The 27,952-nt window shown below is 38.9% G+C and overlaps 1 protein-coding gene across 3 annotated transcripts; it reads right to left on the minus strand.

The window, feature by feature from the left end:
* Window positions 1–340: 340 nt before the first annotated feature.
* loxl3b (lysyl oxidase-like 3b) lies at window positions 341–27,268 on the minus strand. Of its 3 annotated transcripts, XM_059353446.1 has the most exons (16): window positions 27,017–27,268; window positions 22,460–22,894; window positions 21,827–21,990; window positions 18,996–19,213; window positions 16,465–16,530; window positions 14,712–14,768; window positions 13,539–13,746; window positions 12,609–12,789; window positions 9,971–10,125; window positions 8,485–8,655; window positions 4,332–4,491; window positions 3,978–4,221; window positions 3,016–3,131; window positions 2,118–2,254; window positions 1,137–1,248; window positions 341–1,044 (listed from the first exon to the last, which is right to left on the minus strand). In XM_059353446.1, the coding sequence occupies exons 2-16, from the start codon at window positions 22,884–22,886 to the stop codon at window positions 971–973; spliced, it is 2,490 nt and encodes an 829-aa protein (XP_059209429.1). In that variant the 5' UTR covers window positions 22,887–22,894; window positions 27,017–27,268; the 3' UTR covers window positions 341–970. The 3 variants fall into 3 exon arrangements, with proteins under 3 accessions (XP_059209429.1, XP_059209427.1, XP_059209428.1); XM_059353444.1 differs by lacking the exons at window positions 14,712–14,768; window positions 16,465–16,530 and having other exon boundaries at window positions 27,017–27,266; XM_059353445.1 differs by lacking the exons at window positions 8,485–8,655; window positions 9,971–10,125; window positions 12,609–12,789; ... (5 more) ...; window positions 22,460–22,894; window positions 27,017–27,268 and adding an exon at window positions 7,209–7,641 and having other exon boundaries at window positions 4,332–5,650.
* Window positions 27,269–27,952: the final 684 nt, after the last annotated feature.

A 27,952-nucleotide genomic window follows, 5' to 3' on the forward strand; every position in this document is an offset into this window, starting at 1 on the left:
TGTTGAAATATTGAAAAACACTGCCTGAGACCTTCAAGAATGTGCAGTTAATAATCAAATAAGTCTCTCAGATGTAGTACAATTATAATTCCTCTGTTTTTTATTTGGTGCAGCGAGTGTGATTACATCAGCAAACATACAGACATTCATGAGGGTAATTGTAGTTTATCTTTGCCTGATAATCTATGTTTCCGACCCTAAGTGACTATTAATAATAATAATAATAATAATAATAATAATACACACAGACTAAAGCTACAGGTGGCTTCAAACTGGTCCCAAAGCTAGTTCAAACAAACAAATAATTGTTGTTCTTGAGCACCTTGATAGAAGCAATAAATACATTCATAAAAATATAACAGTGGAGGCAGGTGTGTCTGTTTCTGTGAACAAGATGGCAGAAAAAGCAAGTTATTGATGTAAATACCTTCATTTTAGAGTAAATAAACCTGGTAATAGTTGAATGTTTGCTCTGAAACACCTGCAGGTTTCTGGAAATGTGACAGCGTATCTCTTCTGTCCATAATGCCCAGTATGAAGACCAGTGAGTCTTTCACAGAGCTGCATTTGTTCTTGTTCCTGCCTCAGGTTTGATCTTTTTTTTTTAAATGCGTCACAGCTAATGGTAACACCTCAGGTAGTTCTGAACCTGCTTGCTCCAAAGTTAAACCAACAAAAAGAGGTTATAAAAAAATATTAAAACAACACCTCATTCATTACTCGGAACATTCATAACATTCATAACTGTTTTGTAATAAAAAATAAAGCATTAGCTCACATTAGACTGAGAAAAAAAAATTAGCACTTGAATATTCAAGTATAAAATACAACACATTCACCGCAGGAAAATACTGTTGGCTTCTTCCATGACTCCAAAATAAAATGTGGGGGGGAATCCATTTTAATATCTGGAAACAAAAAAGGTTTGTGTCTTGCTTTTTGAGCTAGTGAGGTGGGAAATTATTGTTGATTAGGGAATCTGGTTATTCAGCTGCCCGGGGTATTTCTCAAACCTCCTCTCTGCCTCCTCGCTGAACGCATCACCTGTAGGGATTAAGAGCAGTTGAAAAAGGTGTAAATAAAAATGGTAAATGTGACATTAACATCTGGTAGTTTTAGTGTTTTTGAGAGCTTACCAATGTGGCAGTTATGGAGCCAGATTCGATGCCCGTCGTATTTGCAGTTGCATTTCATGGCGTTGTTGGTGAAGTCGCTTTCAGCCACTTCGTGATTTGGATTAATCACAATCTGAAGAGGTGAGAAACATTTTTATAACAGGATTTTAAAAAAACAGACATTAAAGGTGTAGTTTATTTATTTGGTTGGATTCGACTTAAAGTGTCCTTCAGTTCTTGTGGTGAGAGGATGAGTCAATAATGCAAACACTAAAGTATTTTCTTCAGCAACAAATAATACTGTATGTCCCTCTGCAAATACAATGCAATAATACAAACACACTTCTCTGCAGGCAATCTATGAACAATACAATTGATAAGAATACATTTCTCAAAAGTCCTTTTCACTCCAGAATCTTGTTTCCTGAGAAATATCTACCATCTAACAAGCGCAGACTACTTCCTGTAGTCTTTTCTATTGTGTTTTTGGTTCCATGGCGAGAGGAGAGTCAGCCTGCTTCTATTGGGACATGTTTTGGAAATTGTTGCAGAGATCCATTTATATATTCATCTGTAAATAATTTCCCAAAACTGAAAAACATAGTGAGACAGGCAGAGGAGAGGAAAAGGAAAAAAAGACTAAACTGCAGAGGTCAAATAAAAGTGATCATTTGTTACAAGAGTCTGATTTGAAGTTTGAAATACTGTAGCAACATTGTATTTGTTCAGTCTACTAAGATGCTGTTGAAGTTGAACAACTGTTTATTGTGTTGACTTAGTTTAATTTGTTTACAAATCCACATCCACATGCTCTGAAGTCTTCCAGTGGTATCTTATTTTTTATGTAATGTACTTGGTGAAAAGATTTGCTGTGAATCAGTACATTCTTTCTATGGGTGTTGGTTTGGGTTATTTGGATTATACCAACACAGTTTTATGTTTTTGCAGGTGCAAGAAAACATTGCAGTATTTGCTCTGTGATTTACAAATTGAGCTGCTCACCTGGAGAATGTAGTTTCCAGGTTTGACGTCTGAGATGTCGATCCACTGGCAGTCGATGTCGTGACGGTACAAATCCCAGCAGCCAACAGTGATGCCCTGATCGCCAAAGTTGGCGCACTCGTACCGCTTTGAAACTCCTGAATGTCAAAAAGATGAACTGATTTTAGGATGCACTAGTTAATCCATCAAAATGTACGTGGTTATAATATTAACACAAGAAGTCATCCTTAGAAATTAACCTTTAAATCAGAGATATTTAACCCTTAATAGGGCACTCATTGAAATACTTGCAAATTCCAAATGTCAACCCTAGAGAATATTACATACAGCCAGAATGTGTAAAAAACATACGGACCCGGGGGAGGGGGGTAATATTTTGAGAAAAAAGTTTACAAGATTAAAGTGGCAAATCTAGGAGAAAAAAAAATGCAGATTAATGAGATTTAAAGTGGTGAATCTGCGAGAAAAAAGTTGCTTTTTTCCCCACTTTTTCCCATAAATCTGTCGCACAGATTTGCCACTTTAAATCTCTTAAACCTGCGACTTTTTTTCTTGTAGATTTACCACTTTAATCTAGTTAATTTGCAACTTTGTTCTCTAAATATTACCCAAAATCCGTGTGGTTCTACGACCTCAAAGAAAGACATGGGGACCCCATTTTGGCGAACCGCTGAAGTTACCAAATACGGTTCTTCGCCCGATAAAGGGTTAATTGGGAAAATAAAGGGTAGTTAATTTCTCAACATTACATTTAATTAACCCACAAGTTAAACAGGTGAGACAGCTCAGATGCGGTCACCTAAACTTTCTGTCATTTTTGCTCTGCTACAGGACACAACTCTGCCCTTTCTGGTTCTCCAAACAAATGAAAACAGACCTTTGTCTGCATCAGACTCACCCTCCTGACAATCTGTGTCCTCCAGACAGAAACTGGCTTTGTGTCCCTCGGCCACTTTGGTACCATTGGAGTTCAGCAGATCATAGTGGGTGAAAATATCCATGCTGTGGTAGTGGCTGTTTAATATAGAAAAAAACAACGTAACATATTGAAATAAAACATCTCTGTGAGATTTTAAGAGTGGCTACATTTCTGCTGCAGGATTTTGAATATTTTTTCATGCCTGTTGTTTAAGCAGAATTTCTCCTCCACTGTTATCACTCTATGTTGTTTGAAAGGCTGCAGAATGTTGACAGAAGATAATAAACTTGAGAACTCTGAGTTTTTTTTATCAACTGATTTAGAGGGAGACAATTAATGTAACATCTACTATTATTACGTATTTTCTTTGTGCCTATATTTTGTGCTGCAATGACTCTTTTACTTAACCCTCCTGTTATGTTCGTTCTCAGGGACAGCAATAATGTTTGAGGGTCAATTTGACCAGGGTCATGTTTAATTATCCAGTGTCAGAAGCCAAAAAAATCGATATTTAGTGCAGTGGTGTTCTTTACCTCTCACAGATCATGGTTCAATGAGGATAATTCACTAGTTTTTCATTAAAAAAAATGCATGTTAAAACTTTTTTTATGTACAGACTTATGTACAGTCAGAAAGACCTACATATAAAATACAATGGTTTTACATGACATTTATTTATTTTTTAATTTTATTTTGCATTTAAAAAAAATCTTTTTATGAAAAAATTCTTTTAACAATTTTTTTTTAGATTTTTAAACTTTGAAATGGGTCAATTTGACCTGTAACGTAACAGAAGGGTTAATTTTGCCCGCTGAGACTCTTTCACTGCATCATTAACACTAGTCTGTTGTTATTAGGATGAATTAGATCATCTAAACAGAACAGTCCTCCACAAGCCGAGTTAATGAAGACTTAAAGATTGTTAATGAAGATGATATTACCCATGGCAGGCGTGCCAGACCCACGAGTGGCGTCCAGCCTTCGGTTTGAAGTCAGCCCGGCCGATGTTGTGGATCTGGGAGGAGAAACGCAGCAGGCGTCGATGTCCGTAGGGCCAGTTGGCCTTGGCTGCAGACTTTGACAGGCAGTCCTCCTCAGCAGCGCAGTAGAGCATGTGCAGAGGACGATCCTCGATGTAAACCGTCTGCTGGACCAGAGGGGCGTTCAGGACCAGGTCAGAGGCCGCTGCGTACAGGGTCGGTGCCAGGATTAGGTTACAGTTACGTCACTTCATTTTTGCTGTCTTTTGTGATTTTGTTTAAACATTTCCACCAGTTTCTGTTTCTGTCACTCACTCTCAGAACAGATGACTCCCGCTGAAAACTTAGCAGCCGCTTTCTGGCAGCTGACAGTTTTGTGACGCTGGCACTGACTCAGAGACATCTCGTTCCCCGTGCATTTCACGCCGCTCATTATCATCTCCGTCACATTGCTGCTGTCCCAGTACCACGTTTCCTTAGATTGGGTTGGAAAAAGAACAGACAAACATGCAAACACAAACAAACACGGTGCATTGATCAGGAAAGAATCATTGACAAATGGAGCAAAAGACAGTTTAGATGATGATGCTCTGAAAAACAGATGTTCATGACTCATTTTTGGCTGCTGGCTGAGGACAGAGTGTAATCCGTGATTTGTGATCACTGGGGGAAAACAGCTGATACTGATTCAACCTTTATATTACTTACTGGAAGGCTTTTTAATTCCATAACATGAAAAATGTAATTATAGGTCAATTCTGTCTGTAACAATTTTCTTTATTAGAGCTTATAATTGTCATTTGTTTCTGAAGAACTGAATATTATTGTTCTTACAGCACTAAATACAACGTAAAAGCTTTTATTAACCCTATAAAAGCAAATTATCATCATTTTGAGATGTTTACTGAGTTCCAACTGTAAAATTGTCATGATGAATTGTAATTTTGTAAGTTTCTATTGTGCCCACTTTCCCTCAGCCTACCTAATTTTCTTCTACTTCAGGCTATAATTTACTACTTTTGCAAGAAGCCACAGAATAACAAAGCAAGTCTTTACCCTGTAACTGCGGTGTGTTTTTGTCTGTGGGTGTAGACTTCGGTTTCAGTGCCTCTTTAACGAGGGATTTTGCTTTGATTCTGGAGAACTGACACCAGAACTTGACATTTATAGCTGATGTTTAAAGATGCACTCTCTAATTTTGTTTCAGTGTACATCAGCACACCCAAATCCTCAAATTTCCTCCCAGTTTACTGCTTTGAAACCCGACATGGTTCACAGCTGAGTTCTGAAGCTTCAACAATGACCTGGGATTAAAATTTTGGATGTGGTTAAAGCTGCCTGTATAAATGTACAACTTATGGTGATTATGTTGATGCAGCTGCTTTACTCTCATTGCACATATTATGTACACTACACTATTATGAGTCTATAGGTGTGTCGTATGACTCGCAGTGTCCAATTTGTTCTTGCGTGTTCTCCCCGTGTCAACGTGGGTTCTCCGGCTTCCTCCCACAGTCCAAAACCTAAAAAACTTCTATTGGTTTTGTGTATACTTTCACTCTAAAAATTAAAAATAATCACAACTGTCATCAGGTCGGAATAATAAATACTTTTAACCATATTTGAAGGTATACCTTCTCTCCAAAACTCTGGAACGGGCTATCTTCAATCAGCTGTCCTCCTATCTGCATGGGAACAACCTCCTTGACCCTCACCAGTCTGGTTTCAAGAAGGGCCACTCAACAGAGATTGCCCTTCTCGCTGTGACTGAACAGCTTCACAAGGCGAAGGCGGCCTCTCTCTCATCTGTTGTGGTTCTACTGGACCTTTCTGCAGCTTTTGACACTGTGGATCACCAGATCCTCATCTCCACCCTTCATCACCTGGGAGTATCTGGCTCCGCCCTCTCTCTGCTCAAATCCTATCTCAAGGACCGCACCTTCCGTGTAACTTGGAGGGGTTCTGTTTCAGAACCCTGTCTACTCACCACCGGGGTCCCTCAAGGCTCGGTCCTTGGTCCGCTCCTCTTCTCGATTTACACCAACTCCCTTGGCTCCCTCATCCACTCGCATGGCTTCTCCTATCATAGCTATGCCGACGACACCCAGCTAATCTTCTCATTTCCCCAGTCTGAAACACGTGCAGCAGCACGTATCTCTGCATGTCTGGCCGACATCTCCCAGTGGATGTCCTCGCACCACCTCAAACTCAACCTGGGAAAGACTGAGCTACTTTACCTCCCAGGGAAAGGCTCTCCCACCACTGACTTCCACATCACTGTCCAGGACACAGTGGTTGCCTCCACAGAAACCGCCAAAAACCTTGGCGTAACTCTTGACAACCAACTGTCCCTCTCAACAAACATCACCGCCACTACCAGATCTTGCAGATTCTTGCTGCATAACATCAGGAGAATCCGCCCGTTTCTCGCCCAGAAGGCAGCTCAGGTCCTGGTCCAGGCACTGGTCATCTCACGCCTGGACTACTGCAACTCCCTCATGGCAGGTCTGCCTGCCAAAGCCATCCGACCTCTACAACTCATCCAGAATGCAGCTGCTCGATTGGTCTTCAATCTTCCCAAATTTTCACACACAACACCTCTCCTCCGCTCCCTCCACTGGCTACCAGTGGCTGCGCGGATACGCTTCAAGACTCTAGCTCTGGCGTACTCTGCTGCTAACGGTTCAGGTCCTACTTACATCCAGGACCTTGTCAAACTCTACACCCCTGCCCGTCCTCTCCGCTCTGCATCAGCCAAACAGCTAGCGACTCCCACCTTGCGTGGGTCAACTCGCCTCAAAACCTCTTCCAGACTTTTCTCTGTCTTGGCTCCCAAATGGTGGAACGAGCTCCCCACCGACATCAGGACCTCAGACAGCCTGTACATCTTCCGCCGCAGGCTGAAGACCTATCTCTTCCAACAATACCTCGGTTAAGTCATGGTCACCTAACAGATATATATATATTAAAAAAAAAAAAAAAAAAAAAAAAAAAAAAATTTTCTTCTTCTTTTCTCTTCTTTTCTTCTTTAACATATAGCACTCCTTAGCAATGACAGTTAGCTCTTAAAGTTATGTACTTACTCGATTCCTATGGTCTATGTCTAGTACCATCAGGTTGAATGCACTTATTGTAAGTCGCTTTGGACAAAAGCGTCTGCTAAATGACATGTAATGTAATGTAATGTAATACCTAGAAATACAGAGAGCTTTCCATGGCAGCTATAGGCTTTATTACCAGTGTGTGAACTGATTTGAGAAGGGCTTGAATGTAATTCACATTAATTTATATGTAGAACTTCCACACTCCATCTTTAAGTCACTCTAAATCAACTTCAATTGTTCATATTTATAAAGTTCAATCAGTTTAATCAGTTTTTACAGCCATATCTTAATAAGGCTTTGCTTCTCTCTACAAGATAATGTAAAAAATAAAAAAGTGTAAAGGTAAACCCATTAATGTCTTAGTTAATATCAAGTTGCTCCTGATACTAATGTTTACTTTTGTCATTAATATCCTGACAATAATTCTATCACCCTACTGTTTGTTCATGATGCATCTCAATTTAAATCCTGTTCAAAAATAAATTTGTTCAACATCTCATTTGTGGAACAAATGTCTTCATTCTTTGGCTCTACTTACATTGATGGCATGCATGGAGTATCCGAGCCCTAGCTGCCTGCAAACCACCATGGCTTCTTTTGTGGTCCAGCCTGCGCTGCACACTGTGCCCCACTTGGAGCCAACCTGAACCTCCACCCGGCCCTCATAAGTGCTCCGGCCGCCCACTATCCGGATCTGCAGAAATGCCCTGCTGGGAGTCAGTGAAGGGACACACTTCCTGTCCTGTCTTTGAACTGTCTGGGCTGAAACTAACGTTCTTCATATACAGTCCTCCAGAAATGAAGAACGTGTTGCTGAAGCAGCAGTTTGGGTTAGACTATTCTAGGCGTGAGTTGCGTCAACGTGGTTTCCAGATGAGGTCACCACTCGGCTTTAGTGGTGAGTGGCTTTTGAGTTTTATTAGAGACTTCACATGTGAGTCTGTTTTGGTCTACCCACATAGAAAAAAACAAAACAGTGCCACAATTGTGTTCTTTCAATATGGAAAAAGCAACATATGGAACTTATAATGTACTGTCAGATATTAATACATACATGCATGCATGTTCAAGTATATTCCACATAAATACACATCAAAATGCAGCATATGTTTTAAGAAGATATTTAAATGTGTAATAATAAGAATTGTATACTGCACATATTGGATAATATGTGACTGAACAAAAATTTGGAATATATTTGAACATATATGCAAATAATTAAATGTATAAAATGGGATGCAATGGGATTTTTTAAGTGTTCATGACAGTATATTACATTTGCATATGTCAAATATGCTAAAAAGCAGATCTTAGCAGCTCTGCTCTACTGCAGAAAATGGGCCTCAGTGGTGTTAATGACCTACTTTCAGGGCCTGGTTAGTGTAGCCCAACCCCAGCTGCCTGCAGGCCACTGTGGACTCCTTGGTGGTCCAGGTCTCTCCACAGATCAGACCCCAGCTCTGCGTCCCGTTAGAGTCTATGCCCAGCACCTCCACACGGCCCTCATAACGGGTCCGTCCCCCTGTGAGTCGGATCTGTTTCAGGCCGAGGGGTTAGAGTCAAAAAAGCCTACAGTATATACACAACGGTCAGGCTGGATAAAAACTATACTTTCATCTATTAATTTTGATGGTGTGAAATAGTAAAGGAGACATGGTAACGCTTTATAATAAGGTCCTTAATAACCATTAATTAACAAGTAATAAGGCATTGTTCTCGCTTTAGATCCGGTAGTTGCAAAAAGCATAGTTAACTTATAGTTAAATTATAATAGATGAGCAATAAAGTATATTTTAATATCAATAAGCAAACAAAATAAGATTAATAAAGGCATGGCAAAGACATAATGGGTGGGTCATGGGTGTTTGTAGTGCCATTATTAACACTTATATAAGCTTATAAACACACAATAATGTTAATAAGCATCTTGTAAGGACTTACAAGGGCCTTATTACTTGTTAATTAATGGTTATTACAAGGACCTTAATATAAAGCGTTACCGGAGACATTATTTATATATGGGCTGTCACGATATATCCAAATTTAAGATAACCGTACTGTTAAAAAAAAATAATCATTGATATCATGTTAATAATACACCTATGGTAATATTGTGTAAATAAGTGCCTCTTAAATTACTTTTTTCTATCCATTCTTGCTTTATCTTTCTTTTTTTGTATTCATTTGACAAAACAGGAAAAAATAATTGAAGACTACCGATAAGATAAAAATGATGACTTGCAGAGTTTTTATCCAACTTGGTTCAGCCTCAATGTGTATATACAGGAAACATCGAAAAGTATGGTCTGGTAAACTACAAGCTGCACAACCAGATATACTCTGTGTTAAATGGAAATGACTGCTGTCACAAAAAACTTTTTTCCATTAATCTTTCAACAAAAAAGAGGTTTGAGGTAGTTCCAAGCAATTCAGTTCAATTCAGTTCATATAAATGTGAAAGTCCCAATTATTGAAAAGACAAAATGATGAATGATATGACTCATTTTCATGACAGCAGTAAAGAAGTGTTGGTCAGGAGTGAAAATTAGAGATTTCTGTAAGTATCAGCACTAAATCGCACATGTTAGTTCAAAGTGAAAAGACTTTCAGAGCAGCGCATAACTAAATTAATGCAAAATACAAAAACACAATATAACACTACTGCTATTTTACATTTATCAAAACAGAAGAAAGACCCACACAGCTAACCAATTTTAACCAATAATCTACAAAATATCTTGTAATAAACACCATAAACAGAAAATAATAATATAAACAATTCAATACAATTCAAACATTAACAGCACAATTTTAAAATGCAACATTATAGCAAGGATTTTCAGCTCTGACCGAATTCTCGAGTGCCATGTAGGGCACGTTGCAGCGGACGGCAGCGTCCTCCATGTGTTGACAGTCCTCTGATGTGATGTTTTTAAAGGGGCAGTTCCAGATGGACTTCTCCTGACCGACGCACTTCACCTCGTTCATGTAGATCGGACCCATTCCTGAACAGACAAACAGACGGCAGCTTGAAAGTTAAAGAAGATTGACTTGATTAGTAGTTTGATGAAAGACAACTTGATGCTAGTGGAATCACTGGGCCTCATGCAAGAACATTTTTCATATTCTTATCTAAACTTTCTTTTACTTTGTCATTTATGTCATATATGGGTGCTACAACTCAAACTCACTTCATCAATCACAGGTCTGTACCACTTGTAAACTGTCTTTTTGATAACGTGAAATTTAAAAAAAAATACAGAAAATTGGTGAATGTAGCAAGTTCTCACACATCATTAATATAGGCAACTTATAAATAAATCTATTCACATGAGTAGTTCTTGCATGAGGCAATTTTTTTTCATTAAATCACAGAGACTCAAAACAAACAAAAAAGACACTGATTTATTCATACAGTCATGGAAAAAAATATTTTTCCACCCTTGTTTTCTTCAAGTTCTTATTCATAGTAATGCCTGGTACAACTAAAGGTACATTTGTTGGGCAAATATAATGATAACAACAATAATAGCTCAAAATAGTTTAATTTAAGAGCTGATATCTAGCCATTTTCCATGGTTTTCTTGATATTTATTTTGGTTATTATCAAGAAAACCATTGAAAATGGTTAATCCATGACTGTATGTCAGAGTCAAAGTGAACCTACTTTTTATCATATTGGACTGGACTATGCGAAGGCACATCACAAAATGTTTTCAGATTTGTATTGCTCTTATGTAATCCAGAGTCCAGCCTTTTAAACTAAATACACAGAACTTCTTGAGACTGATCTGCAGCTTAGTTATGTTTGCTGAGCATGCATGTTCTCCGTCAGCGACACCCTGGTTTGCATCCACACTCTAAACTCTCACTCCATCACGACTGACTCACAGCACCATGAGGTGTCATTTGTTTCATATAAATTTTCCATGAATGGAATTCCTTCAGCAGTGACGTTTAGGAATGTTTCTTGGATTAATTCAGCCAAGTGGTGGTCCAACATCCGTCCGAGCACAGAGCAGGTTCTGCTGCTGCCTCAAAGATTTTTTGTGATGAGTCAGCTCGACTAACTTCCTCTGCGGTAGAAATCATAATGTACACACACGAGAGAAGACATCCCCACCCAGCGTTTCTGAGAACCGTCCATCAAAAGACTGCCTGTTTCTTCTTCAGTGGAATCTCTGAGCCGTTACCAAAAAGCTACCCACACCTCAATGTTCTACTGAGGAACACACACTAAGATGAATATTTTAATATTTAGCTGGCCCTTATATTCTGACACTATGTTTTGTTCGGTTGGAGAATATTTATTCGCAACGTTTTACTTCCAGTGACCATTTTCATGCTTCCTTAGTTCTTTTTACAATATAATTTACACAAACTGTAAGTTTATCAACTGTTTTTTTTTAATCCTTGGTATCAATCAGTTTGGTTTTAAGTATTTTAGTTCAAACCATCCTTTGTAAAATGAACAGGAATGTTTTTATGTATTTACAGTTACTCATGTGAAGGCCAGGTGGCTCCAACAGAAGCTGGATTTATAAAGTCGACTGCCTCATTTTCACATGAAATGGTCCATAGCCTTGCTGAAATAACACAGATGGCTTTTTGTTCTAAAAAAAAATGCCTGACAGACGCAGGAAAAAGTTATTTAATGAATGAGGAACAGTTCGGGATAATTAATGTCAGGAATGTAGTGGGGGGGATGGCTTGCGATTGTGATAAAGACCTTTATAAATGGAAAATATGCAGTAATGTTAAACTATTATTGTAGTAAGTTGGTCAGAAAAGCATTTTATTGTGGAGGGTGTCTTTCTTTCTTCTTTCTTTCATGTGTTTGTTTCTTTTCTGTCCCTAATGCACAGAATTCCTTTACTAATTAAAAAAAGCTTCAAATGAGGAAACTTTGGCGGAATGTGCCCTCCTTGTTGGGAGCACATGATCAGAGATGACCTGAGAGATAAGAGAAATAGTTATAAACACATCCTGCCTCAGGTGACAGGTGACAGGTAGGGGGTTTTAACAGGGTTTTAATGCAAAGCACAGGATCGTCTGGATTACCCTGAGTTCACTTTTGCCATGTTCTATCATGTCCTCTTGTTTGTATTGAGGTATAAAATTTCTCATTTGGGCTGACAAAACATAAGATAGCTGAAAAGCTAAAAAAAATTGGTGAATTGGTGTTAGCACCCTACCTTAAACCATAGAAATTGAAAAACCTTGTTGTAGATTTCTTAGACAAGAATTGCTGAATTCGTGCAGAACGACAAGATGTAAAATATGTTAAATTGCAGTTTTTGTCATCTGTTATTGTTTTTGGTGCTTCAACTGGAGAAGTTGTTTACATGGAAACCTTTCCAAGGAATCCTGTCAGCAGCAATACCGGAGACCGGCACTATCCTAGTCATTATAATGGACAAACTTTTTCAGCTTTGTTTGGGCTGGCACAAAACCATAAACATTTTTGTATGACAATGTTTTTCCTGACCTTGTCCCATGCGGCCTCCGGTGAGTGCTTCCTTGGCACTGCCGAAGCCGAGCTCCCTGCAGACGACGCTGGCCGACTGCAGGTTCCAGCGATCGTCACACACTGTTCCCCACTCGTTGTCTTTCAGCACCTCCACCCGACCCTCGCCCACTCTGGCACCTCCCTTCAGCCTCACGTTGCTCTAGACAAAAGCAGACACATTAAACAACATTTTAATCTATGTTTTATGGGTTAGTCTTCTGAGCAGCCTGGCAGGCATCTACAGTTATTTGACAAATCTAGCCTACTACTGGCTGATAAGATTTCACTAAGAATTTTGTTCTTGTCATGTTGAAAACCGTAAATTAGATCATTATTGGAAACTAAAACGTTACTCAAGGTCCAAGGTATTTTGGAGCTTTCAACCACATTTTACAGTTAAATCTCTCCTTCTGCTTCTCTTTTATCTCTCCTTTGATAATTGAGCAAATTCCATCTACTGATGAAAACCATGAGATGCATTTCAGAGCTAGACAACAAGGGCAACACAGAATAGAGTATTAAAGCTCTGCTTTTTGACGAACCAATTCTATTTAACGGACAGACAGAGGAGATTAAATGTATTTAAAAATATATACCGGTAGGGTGAATTCGGATAATGTGGGACACTTTTTGCAATTTTGACTTTGTTATATTTTTCTAAATTAAAAAATATTTTTATGTAATTTCCGTCACATGACACCCATGGTAGACCAATAGTAAAGGTTTTGATGACTATATTTACTTTAAGCAGGAAATAAACCAGCCAAACCTTAAGTGTCCCACATTACCCGAATCCACCCTATATAAATCTAGAGGCATAGTGTTATCAGTTACAGCTGTGCTTTTTTCTGCCATGACGAGTCAAAAAGTCTGCTGTGTAAAAGGCTCTCAAGTTTAAGACTACTTTACCGATATTTTAGGTTTCTTTTTCATGTTATTGTTTTGTATGAACATCGGCCCCGGCATGCAGCTGACGACGGCCGGCATTCCACCGTCACAGGTCGATGATGAGTTCGGCCTGTTAAACTCCAGGGGACAGGCTGCCAGGTGGACCTCTGTGCCTGTACACGCCACAGAGTGAATGTGGAAGTAGTGCTTCTGGCGCTCCAAATACAACCTGGAGGGAGCAGAGATAAGGACAAGGACTCGGATGAAGAAAACTAGATGTGTCCCAAATCCATGCTTTTCCAGTGTGAACACACTACAGATTCCAAAATGACACTTGATTAAATTGACAAATTAATGCCTGTGTTTAATTTACAGTATACAGTGACAATTAAAGACTTGACAATATGCTGAAAATTAACCAAAAAAAATGATTTAAATGAATGACCACACAAATAAATTAATAACCAAAAATGAAGCTACAATCTAAAAAACTGAACATATAAACATGTTCATGAAAATGCTGTTGGTTCGTTTCAGGTTATTACAACCAACTAAGTCATCGGACTCACAGAAACTACCACAGATATTGTCTCCAATTCTAAAAACGACAGACAAAAAGAAAAACAACAACTTTTCTCTATTTTTAATTGTCTGTAAATATGGCGCTTGAAGTAAATCAGCATATTTGATGAGGGGTTACACACACATGGTTGATTCACTTATTTTAAGTAAATATGTAGCTGAAGCTAGCAGCTCTTAGCCTAGCTTAGCATAAAGACTGGAAACAGAGGGAAACAGCTAGCCAGGCTACAGCTAAGCTCACAAAATATGCATACCAGTACTACTAAAGCCCTGTTAGCTCTTTCCAACTGTGTGATCAAATATCCTTGGAATAATTTGTACAGTATAAGCACAAATAAAAGGTGTATTTTTAAGGGCTATTCTGCACACCGAACATTAGTTCTTCTCTGTTTTGAAGCCAGCCACATGTGCAGGACAGGCTCTCCTACTGGAGGGGGTGGATGTGGCTTTGACAATTAGCTTTAACTGTTCTTGGGAACACACCACCAACATTTTTTGGCAGGCCCCCCATGACTTTCTTATCAGATTAATTGGCATGTTTGTTTGGGAGGCTTGTGGAAGCAGCATGTGACAGCTTGAATTTACCCACTGAACTGTTTATCCTCAGATTACCTTTTGCCAGGGCTGCTCGGTTTAGATTTAGAATTAGCTTTAGCTTTGGATGTCTGCCTGCAAGGTAAACACGAGTTAGACTGCACAGTTAGGAGAAGAACATGACGTGACAAAATGAAAACACATAACAATAAAAGTTAAAAGAAGCACAAATATGTTAAATGTTATATATAGTTACACTGCTCAAAAGAATGTGTCTCCTTCAATGCTTCAATAGTTAATCATTACATACACAAAACATGTAAACCACATACTTTCTATATCAAACGTAGCACAAGACACAAAGATTTGCTGAAAGTGACACATCCTTTTTTTTTAAATAAACAAAAAACATAATGTGACAAAGACACTTTGGACATTCAGCAGTTATTTTGACACTGCGGGGCCAAAAGGATATGGACATATACATTTCTACAAACTTGTATACATTTAGGGCTGTTTTGCACTGTTTGTGGTATAGGCATCTCAGTTCAAATTAAAGGAAATTTTAATGAAATACCATACAATGATATTTTAAATATTTGTATGCACAAGGCCAGGTTCATAATGACATGGTTACCCCATCCCAACACCTTTGGGATGAACTGGAAGTGGAACGAATGGGTGTACTGTTTGGGTGTCCACATACCTTTGACCACATAGTGTATGACATGTAAAGCCTGATCATTAACATGTTTGTTAGTTCAAACTATTGTGACAATGTGAACCTCAAGTTACCACATTGTTTTAGTTTCATGTATGGCATTGCTTTTTAATTACAAAGGTAGGTTTAATAATTAAACCATGATATTAAATGGCAATATCATGAAACACACACAGTCTTTGTTAGTGGGTTCGTCAGTACAGGTCTCAGAACACAACTGCAGTTTCATTCTGTCAGAGAAACCGCAAATATTTTGTTACTCTGCTCCACATCTGGGTCATTCAGAATCTGCAAATCTGTTCATGGGATTTAATGATAGAAATTAAAAACAAAGAAAGCGAGGCTTATTGTTTAAAGAAAAAAAATATAATTTGTTATTGATTATTCACTGTGATAATTTGTTTTTATCCCATTACAGGGCCTACTTTGTGCATTTTTTTCAACCTTGGACACTTTATAAATGGTGTCACATCATAGTTGTCTCTTATTGTCCAATGTGGCAAACTCGATCCATCTGGCACTTTGTGAGGCTAAAACTTGCTGTGAATGATTTGCAGATTCTACCAGACACAGGTCAGCTCTAGTCATGTGGACTCAGGATGAAAAATTACTGATCTCCTCCAAAAAGCATGCCATAATGGGGAATAAGCTTTCCAGCTGTTGCATTAAAGGAGTAATCCATGGAAAAATTAATCCCGTCACTGACACAGCACAGACTGACAACATCTGTCCCTTCAAAAGGGGCCTCACAAGGTCTTGATGATAAAACATGTAATTAACTTTATATTAAGTAAAGAAAGATATTTCTTATATGCAAGTTAGTATGTATTATAATTAGAGGTCTTCACAATCTGTGTCATGTCAGTGGAAACGTGAAAGACAGACAGAAAACAGAATTGATGAGAAAACTGAACCTCCACACAAGGCAACCATGAGTTTCAGCGGGATAAAATAAAAATGTACAATCCATTCACATGCCGCACATCATATGAGATAGAGGGGAAAGCTAAATAGCTAAATAGTTATCGTCTACTACCGACAGGAAACCCACTGTCAGAACCACAGAGTGCAGACGGAGGTGGACAGTGGGTTCTCCCGGTCACAGTGTACCTTCCACTGGCTGAAACATTAACCTTTGGCCTGGAGACTTTCTCGGCTGCCCGCTTTTTCAGACGTCTGCAACAGCGAGACATTCAATTCTATCACATACAGGAGAGAAACTACATGCAAACACACACATATACACACAGGCTGCATATAAATAGACACACGCACACAACTGTCTCTGGATACCCACACACATTTCTTAAAGGTAGAGTACTGGAGGCTCAGCAGTGAATAACATTTTTGACATTCCACAAGTCTCCAGTATATTACGTTACAGACTGCAGGTCACCAAGGTATGATCACAATCACGGAGCTATTCCAACTATGCAGAATAAAGAACTACTGTAAGGTGATCTCATTCAACTGCTACAACACCTCATTGATACACACAAAGGGGATTTCACAAAAAGATTGCATGGCTTTTGTGGCAGCTAAACCTGAACAAATAAGACAAAAAGAAACTATGTAGTTTTGCTGCACCCCTAACTGCACTGGCAAACCATTAGCGTCTCTGTGCTTCAGTGCTATTTGCACATATTTATAATAAGTAAGATCCATACACAGCCACATACATACTCCTTCATATCAAGTAGTTACATTTTTTAGTTAAACTAGCTCATCAAAACTAAACCTGGATTGGAGTTCTCATGACAAATGTGAAAAGCTTAGTCGTCTTCAACCTCTCCTACACTCAGAAACCTAAAAGACTTTTCGAGACTACACAAAACAATTTGAGGGTTGCTCTCCAGTCGTTGCTGTCTGAGCATGATGTGACCTCCCTCCCAAACCCCGGACCATGCCCCGGAGCCTGAGCCTTCACACACGCTTGAGAGAAAACACACATTTCCCCTCGTACTACTGTGAAGCATCTGTAGGGGATGAATACAACGGCTTAAACTGGAGAGCAGCCAGGAATGTGTGCAGTCACACTGGAAGGACAAACTGGGAGAAAAAATTGGAGGTCTGAGAGTTCACCAAATAAATCACTGGACTGTTCAACCCAGAGTCTGTGTGAATTTGTTTAGAAACTGTTAACATGAATCCATTAATATTTTGATTTTGTCAGACTGGCCAATACCATTTGTAATTTTTACCCCATGGAAGAAGAATATTATGATCTTCATCTGCATTGTAAAAAACCTCTAGTGCTTCATTTGCAATGTCCTGGTTTTAGGGCAACAACTGACAAAGTGGTTTTATTTAGGGCTGAAACTATTAGTTTTTTATTCAATTAATTGATTAACAGAGAAATAATCATCAACTTAAAAAAAAAAAAGATTGCTTGTTTAAGTTGTAAACTTCTTCCAACTTTGTAGGTGTGAAGATTTGCCTCTTTTCTCTTTGTCTCTTTTGTTAAATATGGTTTTGAACTGTTGGTTGGAAAAAACAAGACCTTTAAAGATGTCACATTGGACTTTGCTAAAATGTCATGGCAATTTCACTATTTTCTGACATTTTACAGACTAAATGATTCATTAAATAGAAAAGAGAAAATAACTGCCTACATAAAAATGCTAAAAGATGTGAAAAATGCAACTGCACAAGAACTGAAAAAAACAAATTATATATTTTAATGTTTTGCATTTGACAACCAACAGACCAAAACTCAAAAATACTCGATTTAAAATTATATGAAACTGACAAGCTGCAAATCTTCACATTTAAGCCTGACATTTTGAGCTGATTCAACAAATTAAATGTTAAATTTATCAATAATCATTTCGATAATCAGGTTTTGCTGCCTGTTAATGTTCTGAACTATCTCTAACAAATAAAGCCCTGCAGATGTAAAAACACATGTTGGTGCTTTTCCACCACTGCAGGCTGTTAATAATCACTCTTTAACTTCCTCTGCAAAGTAATGAACAGAGACCGAGAGCATAAATTATATGACCCGACCAGGACATTTTGTCTATCCAAAGGAAAAACAAAAACATCCTCAGGAAAAAGAAATAAGAAACAGAACAGAACAATCAGAGACTCATGTGCTTTGTTTCAGAGCTACACTTCTGGCAGATGTTACAAAAACCTACCCAGAGTACCGCTCATATCTCCAGTAAACAGCAGTTCTTGTAATGTCCACTCTTTTCCGAACAAAGACTAAGATCCTGCTTGCGGCTTGGTCAAAGTGTAGCCACTTTGCTTTACAGACTAAAACCACAGGAATGTCCAATAGGCTGCAGCAAACATCGTGAGAGAAGGTGAAAGTTACAGCCACTTTGTTAAGTGGCCTAATTCCCACTGTAGGACTAGGAAACACAGAAAGATCTGCATGTTTCTATGGAATATTGGTTAAATGTCCTGGTGCTTAGAGACTGCCCCTTTGTTGCCCATCTTTTATCAGTTTGAAATAATTAGTTTGTTTCTTATCTAACTGAAGTTGAGCTACAGCCTGTTTACACGAAATGAGTAAGTATATATTTTTCTTTTTATGATTTCTGGGCCCTGAAGTTGTATAAAAAAGTGTCATTTGCAGCTTTAACCTCATGAACCAGAATCAGATTTTATTGGTTGAAGTCTAGCAGTTCACTTACTTGTAGAAGTTCTTGTTGACTTTCCTCTCGTGTGGGAATCCCAGCATGCCGCAGACCACATGAGTGTTTTTGATCGTCCATCCCAGGTCGCAGATCTGCGCCCAGCCGTCTTTGTACTTCACCTCCACCACACCCTCTGTGATGGGCAGCTTCTTTTTAGACATGGCGACCACGGACCGGAGCCGCACCTCCTCTACCCTGTTCTCATTGACCTGAGCCTGTTTGGAGCAAATCAGGACTTAAATCAGGAATTATTTCAGATTTAAATTTGACTAAAACTTGACTGAAACATGCTATATTTTATACAACACAGATGCAAACAAGGAGAAACCTTCATACTGTCTTTCTTCATGTACATTTCTTTCAAATATAACATTTTAGGAAACACTGACTTTTGATTATTAAATGAGGATGTGATGTTTAAGTTTGCCAAAAACCACAAGGGTTGTTTTTCTTTAACAATCACATTGACATATCCATGCATACAGACATATTGTCATACGATATAAACATGTCTTTAAGTCGGTTGAATGAGAGAAACAGACTAAACAGTGAGTCACAGCTATTACAGGCAGTAATTTCAGGTCTAAACAGCTCATAAGTGGTAAACGTGATATCTCTGATTGCCAGCTTTGCAATGAGTCACTTCCGCTGTGGTTTATTTGGAAAAGAAAACTAGTTTGTGGTTGTAGATTGAAGTCTGGACACCACATTTGACTGAGTCTGACCTGCAGAAACAGGCAGAGAGAAGAAAGAGAGAGAAAGTGGTTAGCCATCTGACAGACCGCCCACTTACTCTTATGAAACTTTTTTTCATAAGATCCTTCTATGTAACAGAGACACATCATCCAGTCATTCAAGCCGTTTCCAGAGGTCTGTGGAGACGGTCCCCGGTCTAACCTTGTTCACCTCGGACCAGTCGGGTATACAGATGGACATCAAAGAGGACAAATGGAAAAATTAAGACCAACTGGAAACAGCTAAGCCAGCATCACACACATGGCTTTTCTTGTTCCCTCACTTTTAAATCTTTCCAAGAAGTGGTTTACTGAGCACACTTGACCTTTTTTTAGAAACACTCTGCTTCACATCCATTCAGTCATCATTCCCACCTGAGAGTACATGAATACAAACTCTCTGAATAATTCCACTGGAGGAGGTGGGAGGTGCTCGGCACACAGAGTAGGGCTTGTGTGGCTAGCCCTTTTCACATTTAATCGGTAGCTGTGATAAGAATTGTAGATATAAATAGATATTAGCGATTCATATATATATGTATAACAATAACAGTTGAAGAGGTTCATTGTAAATATCTGTAAATCAATTATCTGTAAATCAATTACAACTTGTCACCTTTTACAATATACTTCTCTAATTCACACTATCACACTGTTCATTATTGGAAATGAAATTGTTTGCATCTGAAATGGGAAATGACTGGGAAAAACTAGTCACAATCCATTTTCAACATGTGGATATTAAATTACTGATATGAATAACTAAATATATCTGTAAATCATTCCATCGATGGTTCAACTCTGGCTTGCAGCTCTTCTGTGTGGAGCTTGCATGTTCTGAGTTTTGTCAGATGCTTAGATGCACATAATGCTCAATATTCATGATTGAGACAAAAGTAAGCAATTGTTGCGCATGTTCATTTTTGATCCTGACACCATACATCTGTTGGGTTGGGCTGTTATTACACTCATTTGAAAACAGACATATGTGAAATATTTTTATTGTAAAGATTTTATTTTATATTTATGACTCTTGACTTTTCCTGTACATTTGTTGTTGTTGTTTTTCTTCATTTTTATTTATCTTATCATGTTTATTGAGGCTGTTAGGCATGATAATAACAGGGCAAATCCTTGTATGAGAAAACTTACTTGGCAATCAACTGCAAAGACGGATCTATTTGAACGGTGAACAGTAACAGGAAACTGTAACTTCTAATCTACAACAGCAGTTTTTCTCCATACAAATATAGAAGACATACAGAAACTCAGACATTATCTGGATGAATATAAAACACTCTAGGTTATGTAATTATTGACCATTTTCCGTTACTACTAAACCCTGAAAGTTTTTTTTTTCTCTGTTAATTGTGGTTTTATTGTCATTGTGATATGTTTGGAAGATATTAATTAATAAAGTTTTGAGAAAAAAATACACTTTATCTGTCAACAATAAATCACATTGTCACAATCATTTCATGGAAAGAGGTAAAACATTCCAACTTTCTGGGCGACTGTGCAGTTGCAGCATGTATATGTGCTTTTACTTTGAAAGGTAAGAGTCGTGAGTCTAGTATGGCCATCTTTGTCAAGGCTGAAAGGCCTTCTGTTCTGTACAACAAGATTGTTTTTTGTTTTTTTTAAACCCTGAAAGTTGATGCTGATGGAGATAACAGCAACACAACAGCAGGATTTCACATCTGAACCAGTGACACTGAGGTCACAACCTTGCTCTCCTCCAAAACCACACAAAAAAATCAGTCAATGGAACTGTTCTGTCAGTTTCTTTAGTGAAAGAGCTCTACATACACTTCAGCACCTCAAGACAATATACTAGCTTTGGTTTTTAACAGGCTCAGACACATGGTATAGAGCAGAGCCGATCAACACCATGTGTGTGGCAGCTACAGGTAGGTTTGCACTGAGGCTTTGAATGTCTTCCATATGGCTTAAATCTTACAGTCTATAGGCTGTGCAGCGGCAGGGCTGTAAACACTAAAGCTGAGTTTATGGGCTTATAACAGCTTCTTAATGGACATTATGTTTACCACATCAAAAATACAGAAGCTCTTTAAATGTAATTTATCAACTTACGTCAATAACATTTGAGTCCACAAAGCCAGGAATCCTCTCGTCTTTGCACACGACTCCGGCATCCTCATCGTGAGTGCAGTCACTGTTGCCCCAGCCGCGAGACTTGCAGAATTCAATGCTCTTCTCGCCTCCGTTACACAGCACGTTGTCGAGCCAGATTTTCCCTGGACAGGCAGCAGACTGTCAGTGTCAGTGTGGCTCCGGCACACTCCCAGGCCTGTGGAATGTAATCGGTCCAGGCCTGGAAGTGACACTTGGTTGCTTGTAACACTGGTGCTCTGGGAACTTAGAGCAGCAAGCTCTCCACAGTTGCACTTATTCTCAACAAGAGAATCAGCTAAAAGCCTAATATGTAAATGGAGACCAATATGTTGAAAAGTACTCTTGATGAATAGAAAAAAGAAAAAAAGTTTAGCTTTTTTCTTTTAAGTTTTTGACCTACTTGGATTACAGGATAAATTGGGAATACACCATAAGACTGTCAAATTGTAGACGTTTAAATAGTACTTTGTAGGGTGTATCTGAATATAATCTAAACCAGTTATTTAAAGCACCACAAATACCCAAATGGCAAAACACCCAGCCTATTAGACCAGAAACTGAATCTCAGGAAGTGGCTGAGGTCGGTCTTACCTAGGCCCTTGCCGTATTTGGCGCTGTGGGTCCATCCTGTGGCTTCGACGAAGCCCATTTGGCGACAGAGCACGTGGGCGTTGGTTATCGTGAAGTCGTCATCACAGATGGTTCCCCACTCTCCCTTGTAGAAAAGCTCTATCCGGCCCTCGTTGTGTTTCCGGGGGTATCCTGACAGTCTGACCTTTAGGCGTTCGGCCTGAGGCTGGGGCGACGGGGACAATGTGGGTGATAGTGTGGGTGCCTGTGTAGGTGCCCGAGTGGGTGCCCGCGTGGGTGTCCGAGTGGGTGTCCGAGTGGGTGCCCGCGTGGGTGCTCGCGTGGGTGGCCGAGTGGCTGTGTTTGATGGTGTGGTCTGGGCCAAACAGTAAGGTAACCACAACCCAAACAGAAGGCTAAATGCTAACCTGCGTCTTGACTTCTCCATTATTTCAGCTGTACATGAAGAAAAGGAAAAGACAATGTTAAGACAAATCTATCACATGTTCAGATGAGAAGACTGTTTCAGGTTATCTGTGAACCTAAATACTGAATATTGGTCCCATTTAGATAGATTTTATGATTACCAATTTAGGAGGTGAGCAACAAACAGCCAAGATGGCTGTGTATGTATTTTAAAAATACATATACACACGTACATTTACAGTTCAGTATCTGGTGTACATCAGACCGTATCTTGTGGGGTGGGCATGATTTTGTTTTTGAGAACCTGAGAACAATTTTCCCCCGAGAAATGATCATCAAACAACTAAAAGATAATAAGGTAATTAATATCACTTTTAACTCTTTGCATGCAAAAAATACATGAATATGTTTACAGTGCACACCAGACAGTTTCAATATGGAGAAACTTTGGGGTTTTTCTAAGTAGTGGAAATGAAGATGGGGAAAACAGAATGCAATTTATATTACTATAAGGATTAAAGGACTAGTTTGAATTTTTTTGAAAATATACTTCTATAAAAATAACATCAAGTTTTTATAGTGAGCTTTGAGGCTGCCAGACATCAAAGCCCTCTGTTTCCAGTCATTGTGACTAAGCTAGGCCCGCTGCTGGCTCCAGCTTCATTTGTGCACAGTCTTGACACATGATATCATATCAGCCTTTTCACCTAACTCACAGAAAATGTGTATTTCCCAAAATGTCAAACTATTCCTTTAGGGCCTTCAGACATTGATCAGATCTCAACATTTCTCAACCGATGGCCTTTTGCTCTTAGTGTCTAAATGCACCCTTTTAAAATGTGTGCTCCACCAGGAAAATCCTTTCCATTTTGGGACACTTTTAAGTACCACTTTGTGCTATAATCATACCAGAGAGAGGACTATGAGAAGCACAAGTTATCATCTTGTTGCCCGCCAAATCTCCCCACTGGTCTACCCAAATACACTTTGTGTGGCACTCTGGTCAGCCTAGTGCACCCTAAATGATACTATAAAACTATTTCATTAATAGCTGCAGTTAAAAAATAAAGAAGTTTCACATGGAGGAGCTGAAAATACACTCAGCATATGGAAATACGATTGATGCAACCGTGAAGTGTGTAGAGCTGCTCCAGCGGTTTGATTTAAACCATCTGGTGTTTACATGACTCAGATGTGGGGAAGAAAAACAGGGAGCATTTAAAAATGTGTTGGCCACAGCGCCCACACGATCAGGCTGATCACAAAGGTTACACGAATGGTTATATTTATGAAATTAACAGCTGCACTTTCACTGTATGTTTGTCCCATTCTGCAGTTTCTCTGTCCTGTTTTTTTCACTGCTTGCAGTTTTTATCGAGCAGCTATTATTAAGGTCATTTTCCTCTGGGTTAATATTCATTCATATTTCTTGTTACAACAAGATACCCGTTCCCTACATAATGTTCACTCCGTCTCTTAAACCTTCCTGTACAGCACTGGGAGGTATTTTAACATAGGCCTGCTATTGATATCTTGACAGCTACACTCCTTCTTAGTTTTTAGCAAGTGGGGGGTTGTTCCTCCAAAGACACAAATACAGTAGTGTGATGTGTTTGTACAGAAACCACAAACTTAAGGTGCCCTTTCCAAAACATGTCTGGGACTGACTGCGTCGTCTGAGTCCAATTTCACAGTGTATGGAAGGACACACACGGTCACACTAAGCTTTTGTCAGCAGGGGGTTTTAGAGGCAGAGCCATCGTCGCTGAACTAAAGCCATGAGGTGCAACATTTTTTGTAGATATTCTGTATTTTAAAGGAGATCAGGAACAAACAAGGAGAATGAGGGATACAATATACAATGATATCAGAATGAATTAAACCAATCTCTGTTATGGAATACTCCAACATTTTGGGAAACATACCACTCACTTAATGTGAGTAAGAATATGCAATGCTTTCATTTATGCTAAGCTAGACTAAACACATGTTTAGAACTTTGTTACGATACTGGCAGTGACAATTCCTCCACCCGCTGAAGTTGCAAAATGCAGGAAGCAAACTCATCCTCAAAGAATGAGTGAGGAGAAAAAAAATAAATAATTGTAGACAGACCTCCCACATTTTGACTGGAAGCAACACATGCACATGCCCTTTCTGTGGCTGTATAAATGGAAAATTTAGGAAAATACTAACTAACACTTTTAACTTTTATTTAGCCAAACTGTGTGGAACTAGAAGGGTACTCGGAGAGTGCAGCCTTCTGCAAAGCAAAAATGTCCTCGCAATGTTAATGACAGTGAAAAGTAATTATTGTATCTGCCCCGTAATTTACATCTGCTCCAAAATGTAAAGGTCTCTTCTGTGACCCATACTACACCCTTTCATCGTGTCTTATTAAAATCTGGCCAGTAGTTTTTCCCAAATCCTGCTGACAAACACACAAGACAAATTGAACTGGAAACATAACCACCATGGCAGTCTGTCTGTTTTAACAACCTGCACAGTTTATAGGGGAATCTTAGGTCTTTAACAACCTTGTGTAATTAACAGAAATAATGAGTGGATCAGGAGTTAAGCACAACATATTATGCAAATAAAATAAAGATTGTTTCATGATCTAAAATTTGGTGATTTTCTTGCTTTCCAGTTGCAAATCCATGATTTGATTTTTTTTTAAAAGCCAACACATATGCATCAGTCCAACTTTATTCAAACCAACCCTTTCTGTCTCACACACACACATAGTGAACTGTTTCTCCTCCTCTCTGGCCTCTCACTGAAGCTGGGACTCTCCATACCAATGTGCTCATGGATCAGGTCTTGTGAAAGGCTCAAATCAACCAGCAGCAGCAGTTCTCCGGCCTTAACATACAGAACACTTTCGTCATCACAAAGTCTTCCTGAGACACTGTATGCACACATTCCCACCAAAACAAACACACGACTCTGAATCGCTAATCACTACCAGAGGTCTGTACCTTGCTGTGCTTTTGTTAAACTGGGAGTGAAAGCTCCCTGGGCAACAGAGAAGATTGTCCTGCCTTGTCGCTGACCTCAGAGGAACTTTATGAGACTTTATACTGAAACTAGTCAACATGAGCATGAGCCACATCAAAGGGAGTAGATGAATGATGGAAGAAACCACATTATAGATGAAACCCAAAGGATAAGATGGCTTCAGGTATAGAAGCAAAAATAGAAGATCAGGAAATAACAGATCGAAAGTTGATTAACATGTAAAGTGTTGGTCAAACATTTCTTAGAAAGTCAGAGAAAATGTTATTATGGTTCGCTGGCTTTCTGATCCACCTGTTTTGTCAAGATGCAAATCCCATACCATAATAAATGTTTTTGTACCACTTTTTAAAAAGGGGTCATTTAAACGCTGTGCTAAGACATCAGAAAAACTAAAACCAAGGCACCATTGCACTACTTATCTTTTGGAAAACAGCTGCACAGTCTCTGGACCAAAATCAATGTATAAACAGTTTAAAAAAATGTAAAACAGCAAACTCGATATGTTATTAGATATTTGGGATGTAATGATGGATTAAAACATTGATTGGCATTTAGAAAACACCATCAGAAATCATTTTTTGACCCAAATTTTGCATGGAATCATCAGTAAATAGGTCACTATACCTTATTTAACCTCAATGAGTGTAGCTTGTTAGAAAGCTGTATCCATTTACACATTTTAGTGCAACATACCACAATTTGGCAGAAGGGATTTCAGTGAATGCACTTCAGACTGTTTTTCCACGTCAATATTTGGCTTTTGGGAACATATTTAGTTTCCTGTTGCAGCATTCCACCTATTTTTTTTTTAACCTCCATACTAAAGTGAAAGCGATCGTTTCACTAGTATAGAATTTTACGAACTGGGCTTGACTTTTGATGAAGTGACTTTATAGCACAATTCTAACTCACAAAGTTATCAAAGCAGTACAAAATTATGTTTAATTCCCATATTATGAGTATTAAATGAAATGTGTTGCTTTCTTCTTATAAAGTTTGGAGCTGTACTGTTGGAACGCAGCAAAATAACTTTACAAAGGTAGTATGTTTTGAAGCAAAATCACAATCCCATCCTTTATTTCTCCTCATTTCAGTCAGTAAAGGCTCAGAGGACGAACAAATCTCACTAACCTTATGCTTCCAGTATGAGGAGGTTATAACGGTTCCAGTGGAGAGGGAGAGAGGGGAGCTGGGTTTTCAATTCTGGTGATCCAGAAGTTCACAAAACGAACTCCCAAAAGACAATAGATGCATAAATATTCCAGTCCTCTTGCTAATTCATCTTCTCCATCAAACGCGGGTCCAATTTGCGGGGTAGTGGTCCACCTAGCAGCCAATTACTCCTCACAGCTTTACTGTCTGTAAATTGCCAGCTGTGCAGCCCTCACTTTGGAGAAGGAGGAGGAGGAGGAGGAGGCTACAGGGCTGAAGTGGGCTGGATTTATATTTCCCTGGAAAGACACTAACTCTTTCATGGACGGTCCTGCAACAGGCGGTCTTCTCTTGCATAAGGCCAAAAACGTGAATTTCACACATTTCACACGCAGCCTACGTGTCTGACGAAGCGCAGCGAATCCGCCGAAGATTTACAACCGGAAAACAGCTGCAAAGATATTCTCACATTTACCTGCAGTTTAGGTAGGCTGTTTAATAGGACGTTGCATGGACTAAAAAGTAAAATGTCTCATGATATAAGGCAGGGATGGGCAACTGGAGGCCCGAGTCCCGCGGACGGCCCGCACCCTCACCTGAAGTGGCCCTCAGTACAACTACATGCATTTGAGCATGAAATCTTATAAAGCCAAGTGTATCATATTAGATACAGTAATTTTTGAGACCTCTACATCATCAAAAACCTGATGTATACATGTGTTGAAGATAAACAAACTGAGCAACAAATTGCACAAAAATACCAGATGTAGCAAAAATGATATGCAGGTTCCACGAATGGATCAGTCATTGCTGCATTAAAAAACTTCATATCTGCAGATGTATGATGTTGTGTTATATGGAAAAAATATGTATTTTGCATGGTTGAGGAAAAAGGAAAAGTCAAATTCTTAATAG

This window comes from Centropristis striata, chromosome 16 (assembly GCF_030273125.1).
Source record: "Centropristis striata isolate RG_2023a ecotype Rhode Island chromosome 16, C.striata_1.0, whole genome shotgun sequence".
NCBI lineage: Eukaryota > Metazoa > Chordata > Actinopteri > Perciformes > Serranidae > Centropristis > Centropristis striata.